A 7,543-nucleotide genomic window follows, 5' to 3' on the forward strand; every position below is an offset into this window, starting at 1 on the left:
TGTGAAATGTGTTTATAAAATATTAATAAAAAATTAGATCTTACATTAAAATTTAAAATAAATCTTAAACAAATCTTTAACTTATTTTTTCTTAAAATATTGAAGATAATAATTATCTAAGTCAGACAACAACTAACATAGTTCATTTTTAATATAGACTAGTGTTCATATCCTGACCCAAACATAAAAGCTAGATCTAAATAAACAAATCCAATTACACATGAAGTCCAAAAAATCCAACAGATCCACCAAAATCATGTTGGTTAGACATGTGGGTCAAATTGCCTGATTTGCTCAGGACTTCAGTTTCACAATCCACGCCTGACCTAACTTGCATGACAAGTAATACCATGTCAAACATCATATTAGAGATTATCCATAACTCGGTCACCACCACAACGGAAGATAACTTCCTAGATATTAAGGAAGAATCTACCCACCGTTACAAGGTGGAAAGATACATGATTGATGGTCAAGTCATTACCTACCTCTATAAATATCTCATCAAATTGGGAATGGATCCTCTCAATTATTAATAAAAATTGAGAGTGTAAAGTGTAATTTCTAACTATTCATTGCTCTCTCTTTCATATTTATTTTTGGTCCCACTTATAAAATTAATGGTGGGAAATCACACTTTACTCCCTCAGACCTCAATTGTTAAAAAAATTGAGATGAAAAATTGAGATGATCCATTTCCTAATTCAGGTATTTCTCAATTCCAATACACTTAAATATACCTTAAACTTTTACTAACTTAAGCATCAGAGTTTGTTGTGGGTATTCCCATTATCATCCACTTAAAGACATTGGACAACTTCACCCCACTAGTAAACAAATCGAAACTTCATCCAAAGAAGTTTGGATTTCACCTCTAGGTCCAAACTATATTAGTTTCAGGTATTTTTTCGGAACAGCTAGTAATATTATATTATATGAAAACTTGAATATATTTATATTTACTTGTTTGTGTAGCTGAATTCCGTACACAGTTGTTTAACCCTAAACAACTCGTGATCTTCTCAATTCTGTGAGATTCCGTATCACTTTTTCCGAACTACGAACATGGAACCACACTGCCTTGCAAATTTGAGTCTCCATGAAAACAATATCTCCTATAGTAGCCACGCTCACATTCTTTTTGGTCTTAGACTCTTAGGTTCTAAAATAATTTTCTTTGGGAATTGAACCAAATCAATTCAAGTTATGTTTTTTATAGATTCTTTAATTATTGAGTTATAATTGATTTTATGTCAATTATTTTATATAAAAATAAGTGGCCCAACAAATATTTATAATACGCATAAATTTTAAATGCAATTTTTATAAATGCTAATATAATAAAAAAATAAAAAATATTGTGTACATAAAAAAATTAGTTACCAAATATATATATATATAAAAGAAAATTTAGCTCAAGTCCTTCCAAATCTTCTTATTTATTTAAATTCCATTTTAATTTTTTTCTTAACGAATTTTTTTTTTAAATAAAGGTAGGATTTAGAGAAGTGAAATACATAAAATGGCAGAATGAGATGGTGGTAAGAGCGTGGGAGAGAATGGCAAAATGCAATTACATCTTTGAAATTTTGAGTTGTTATAGAATAAAATAACATTATTTTGCATTGGTAAAGACTTGCAATATTTTGAATATTAAAAAAATGTTCCAATTTTAAGATTGAGGGTAAGTAACATAATGATCATAATAGTGATGGTAACTAACTTGAGTTGTTTGTTCGTCTGCTTAAGTAAGTATCGAAAATTTTAATCTCACTTTATATATGTAATAATTTATTGACTAACAACAGACCCTTAAATAGAATTCAGATCTGTGACGAATTAGTCTTTGATCTATCGAACTAAAACTACTGTCCACAATAAAAAAGTAGTAGGGATGATCCAATCATAAATCTTAGGTTAAACTCCATCGTCGTGGATGTAACAAAATTAAGTTGGCACATCAATTTAATATTACACTTGACGCAATCCCAATGGTAACAGAGAACTGAATTTTAGTTTAAGTATTTCAGTATGACACGTAAAATTATGCATCAAAATAGTAAATAGATTATTCATCGCATATTTTCTTGTAATCTATACAAGAATGTAAAATATATTCATCCTATCACTTTCTAAACCACCTAAAACTATATACATTATCCACACAAACACTTCACAATTTTTGGTTCATTTAACAAATTTTAAAAAATATAAAAAAGAAACGTACACTTTATTTCGTTTCATTTTAGAACTACTAAATACATGACGAATCTCATTTTTAAGATAATAAACTATATAAATAAAAAAATGATCTTCATTCATTTCTTTCTCCTAGTAGATCACCCCCCAATTTTGAAACCAATGATTTTCTCCTTCGGCTTTTATCGGGATGCAAAGATGTGGAAAATTTCCCCACAAAACGTGCCGTTATTAAATGCTGTCACGTTCATGAGAATTTGAACTTGGAAATCTTCTAAGATTCAGATTCTCATAAATGTGAAAACATTTCAGAAATGATTAAGAAACTCACAAAACTTGGTCGCCTGTAGCAAAAAGATTCCAAAAAATGGTTGTGACAAAATAAAGAGCTGCTGTTAAAGTTAAGAAAGCCTGAAATGAACCCAGCCACTGTACAAAATAACCGGTTCCAATTGTGCTTATGATAGCTGCTAAAGTCCCAGCTGAATTTGATATTCCTGTAGTAATAAATTATTATAAGCAAAAAGAAAATCTTAAAATAAAATGAAAAAAAAGTATTCCCTATAAATATAATACATTATTTGATTAAATAAATCAATTACCATGTAGTATTCCTGCATACTGAGGAGCAATATCCTGACCATATACAAATGTGAAAATTGTGAGGTTCTGGTGTAACCAATGTAACTTGTAATTTGGGTAAGATTATGGCAAAAACTTCCATGCAGTTATTTTTATGTGAAGTTGATAGTTGAGAACTGTTAAATGATTTAAAAAGTTTCGAGTTTGATTAAATTGTCATCTAATCAATATAACTATCAACTTCACATGAAGACAACTGTACGTGAATCTTCACTTAATGTTATACGAAGAGAGCATTTACGACACATCATGACAATATACTCTCGTTCACTATTATATGGGATTAACACCCAAACCAAATGGAACTTACACCGCATGGAACGATGGATAAGGACTATGTCAATATCGTGTTAACACAAACATTGCGTACAGATAACATCTCTCTTCTAAGTTTGCATCAAATATGATAAGTGTGCTTTTCTTAAAGGGTATGTTGAAATTCTGAGAGTTGAACTTACTTGTATATTTAGCATAAAGCCGGCCTGGCTGAAAGAACTCAAGCTCAGAGCCGCAGTCATGAGAGTGGCAGCAGTTGTTGGTGAGTTGGCATAATATAGGCACAGTAAGGTCACTGCTGGCCCAATGAATCCAATGGTCTGTAAGTTACAAAAAGTATTCATGGTTCAAAGTTCAAACTTGGGCTAATGGTGCATATTCATGCCCTTAGATAATATAATACTTCAGATATATATTAGTACTAAAAATCAACATGAATGAGGAAACAGTCTTGTCGGTTAATAATATGGATTTGAACCTCCCAACACTTGCTTAAGCAGACGAATGAATTGACCACTCGACCAACTCAAGTTCGTTCACAATGTACTTTATTGATTTTGGGGTAGATTGATATTTACTTCCACATTATAGAGGCGAACTCACTTTAAAGGTGTCTTATTGGACTTTTCCCCTTCCTCCCTCCCGGATTCCGACTCGCAAATGAACCATTATTGTTTCAAAGTGAACATATATATTTTCCTTTCAATTTTTGTTTTTACTGCTAGGTAATAGGCATAGCAATTCAAATGGTCAGAAACACATCCTTTGGCATGATGGTGCCGATGAAAAAGATAAATTACCTGCATGACCTTTCTGACAAATGTCGTGGGGTACCCTTTGTTGATTAAGGAGTCTGATATAGAACCAGCAAGATAGCCTGAAATGGCCATTGTTGCCCATGGAACTGCACTAAACCAAGCTGCTTGCTTCAAATTCACATTATATACCTGCAGAAATTATAAATAAGAAAAAGAGTCATTATTGAAAGTTCCATGCTTCATATTGTCTATATAAATTACTTCTGCTCAAGTTCAATCCAACACTCGAAAAGGGAACTAAACAAAACAAAAAAAAAAGGGGGTGAGAAAGAAATATTCAATTGCAGTGTTCATGTGACATTCAAAGTTGCTAACTAAGCAAGAATGCAACCAAGCACCTGTGTTGACTTTGTTATTGTAGACAAATAATGTCAACTTTAGGCATAATTAAATTGATTTGACATGCTCAGAACATGGCATACTTAGTGCGATGAGTAAACAAGAAGGATCTATAGCTACTTAATTCATAAGTAATCTCCATTTGATTATTCAAACAACATAAGAAGCAGAATAAAAAAACTGTTTCATTAATATAACTATGTCAAGATCAAATTGAGAAAGTACTTACGCTTTTGAAATAAACTGGCATCCATGAGAGAAGAACAAAGTAGCCCTGCAAATTAAGCAAAGGTTTAAAACAATCAGCAATGTTATTCGAAATTGAGTTCATAATAGCAAGCGAATCTTGATTCTTATCATCCAAAGGCAAGTAGAACTCACCCAATTGTTAGTTGCATTGGCAAATATGATAGCCCATGATGGTAATTTCGATAGTAGAAGGCGTAGTGGAGGAAACTGGCTGCTTTTCTTGGGAGAAGCTGCTTTTCCAGCTTGTATCAATCTTAGCTCTGATCTGCTGATGAAATTACTTTCTTGAGGATCATCTGTAACTCGATACGCCCATGTTGTCGCCCAGAGCAACCCAAGAGAGGAGAATAAGATAAAAGGACCGGAGATTCCGATAGTGGACAACATAATTGGTGTGAGCAACAAGCCTATAACATTGCCAAGATGAAATCCAGCCATTGAAATTCCAACTGCACTCGCCCTCTCATTACTTGGGAACCAACTAAAATATATATGAAGATAAAGATCAGAATTGATTTTTCAGAGAACTAGCTTTGCATGCATTCCCAACAACAATAAGAGAAGCTATGTTTCGTTGATATTCACCGCGAGAACAACTAACTCTTGTCCTATTGGATTAGGTAGATTACATGGATTACAAAGTAAATCACCACTTTAATCCTTGAAAAACTGAAATGCTAATAAGCAATAAGAGCTAACTAAGCTCATGGTATCTTAAAGATGTAATTCGTTTGACAAATTACCCCAAACTCACATAAGAAAATAAGCAATGCCAACAGAAACAAAATCAAGATGACATTTTGGGGGAAATGTGTTTAACTGAGTATACCTTTCATGTACCGCAAGCTTGTTTAGTTCTTTTATAAGCTAATTGTTTGTGTTTCAATCTTTCAAATTCTGAATTTGTGGTTTATTCTAAAAATTAGATAATAAAGTAAAACAGTTTTACATGTACATTCAATTACGTCATGTCAGCAAAAAAAACTCACTTTTACATTAATCTCGTGAATGGTCACCCGAAAAAACAGATAAAATCAGACAACTATGTAAAACGTTTTACACTGCATCAACTCATTAAGTAATACCTTATCGTCCAAGAACAAGAATGGTATGAAAAACTCTTGAGCACTTCATTTCCCTAGTGTTAAATAAAGGCATAGCTACAATGCCTACATGTTCAATACAAGTTTTGAGGAATCACCTTGACATGAGAGTGCTCATGGATGGAAGCGCCACTCCTTCAGCTAGGCCGAAGAAGGCGCGAATTGCCAATAAGCTTGTTGTGGAGTGGTTGGCTGCCAAAGGGGTAAGAAGAGTTGCCAGAGACCACAAAAGAACACCCCATGCCAGCACCCTTTTCCCTCCATACCTGTCCACCAAAGCTCCTCCAACCACAGAGGAGAATATGTATCCCCACAAGAATGATGACTGGTAATTGCATACATAAGGCATCCATCTTCATGTTAGTGAATAATTCACCAAAACCAAAACCAAAACCAAAACAAAAACATCTTAGGTTGCTTCAAAAGAAATTACTTATGTTCAAGAAAATATTTTATTTTTTTTTCCCTAAAGTAGGATCTGTATATATATTAATAATAAATATAGATGATATGATTCCTTTTCAAATATAAAAGTATTTTCTTTTGCAATCCAAGATTACATTTATATGATAGCTTTGTATGCCTTCTTTGTCCTCATGTTCACTAAATCATGATCAGAATTCAGAACCAAACCAAATAAATAAATAAAAGGAAGTCAGACTTGACTTTAAAAGAAATCATTTATATTGTACCTACAAAATAAAATGAAATAAATATTTGTTTAAAAAATTTCCATCAGTATCCAAGAAATATAAATTAATAATAAAGATACATTATATGATATGATTTGATTCCTTTTTCAAATAAACAAATATTTTCTTTTTGCAGTCCTAGGATGGCTTTTTGTGCCTGCTTTTGTCCTCTGATTCATGAATCATCATCGTCAAAATTTCTTTCTTTTTGGATTCATCTGAGTTGGTGTATATGTTATAAACATAAAATATTATTTCGGGGAATTATTTTCCAACAAAATATGTACCTGAACAATGCCAAGAAAAGAACTTGACCATCCATATTTTGAAGCAAGAGGAACAACCGCCACAGACATAACAACCCTGTCAGCATTACAAAGACACATAACACATGCCACCAAACTCACCACCTTAAACCTCTCTGGAATCCTAACACCTTCTTCTTTGGCTCTTTTTCCAATGAACATGCCTCCATCTATTCCCTCTGCAGTGCACCTCACATTGGTACTGGTACTCCTCCATTGTTGATGTTCTCGTTCTTTCCTTTTCTTGCTCTCCAAATTCTCTGTTCTTCTCCATCCTTTCAGTACTAAAGATGGGATTTTGGATTCAAATCCCAACTTGGTCCTTCTAAAACTCAAATGGGGTGCCAAGGAACAAGAAGAAGATGAAGAAAAATGGAACCTCCTTGTGGCGGACATAGATGAAGGAGCTAAATTTATGTTAGCAGCCATTCTTGAAGGGAAAATGAAAATAGAAAATGGTTCCAAAGAGAAGTGTGTTACAGTTTTACAAACTCATTTAATTTGAAAAAATATGTGAAATCATAATGGAAGAAAGAGATTGTTTGTAGGGAACACGGTTGTAATGATTTGCAAAGTATAATAAAAGGGTTAGGTTGGTGGGGAATGAGTATAGTGCATTTGCACAACAACCCCCCAAGAATTGCAAGTGAAGAAAGAAAAGAAAGAAAAATTTATGTTAATAGTTAATACTGTTTTGGTTTTGGTTTAATATGGTGTGGGGGTTGGTGAGAAAAATGAAAGAGGTTGAGATTATGACTCTGAGGGTTGGTGCAATTTTGTAAGCCAAGTGTGGAAGGGTAGTTTGGGACTTTCCAGTTTGGAAGTAAGTACGCACCTGACGTGGCACCACGTGTGCGGGAGGGGTTTTATAAATCACGAACACTTCATCAGATCATTGAGTTGCGCTGTTAGCAGTCACA

The 7,543-nt window shown here is 33.3% G+C and overlaps 1 protein-coding gene across 1 annotated transcript; it reads right to left on the minus strand.

Annotated features, from left to right (window-relative positions):
• Positions 1 to 2,209: 2,209 nt before the first annotated feature.
• LOC107484829 (probable anion transporter 3, chloroplastic) lies at positions 2,210 to 7,338 on the minus strand. The gene is made up of 8 exons (XM_016105376.3): positions 6,606 to 7,338; positions 5,725 to 5,951; positions 4,656 to 5,004; positions 4,504 to 4,548; positions 3,918 to 4,064; positions 3,300 to 3,437; positions 2,802 to 2,835; positions 2,210 to 2,696 (listed from the first exon to the last, which is right to left on the minus strand). Exons 1-8 carry the CDS (start codon positions 7,050 to 7,052, stop codon positions 2,527 to 2,529), a joined length of 1,557 nt encoding a protein of 518 aa, XP_015960862.1. The 5' UTR covers positions 7,053 to 7,338; the 3' UTR covers positions 2,210 to 2,526.
• Positions 7,339 to 7,543: the final 205 nt, after the last annotated feature.

Source organism: Arachis duranensis, chromosome 4 (genome assembly GCF_000817695.3).
Source record: "Arachis duranensis cultivar V14167 chromosome 4, aradu.V14167.gnm2.J7QH, whole genome shotgun sequence".
Lineage (NCBI taxonomy): Eukaryota > Viridiplantae > Streptophyta > Magnoliopsida > Fabales > Fabaceae > Arachis > Arachis duranensis.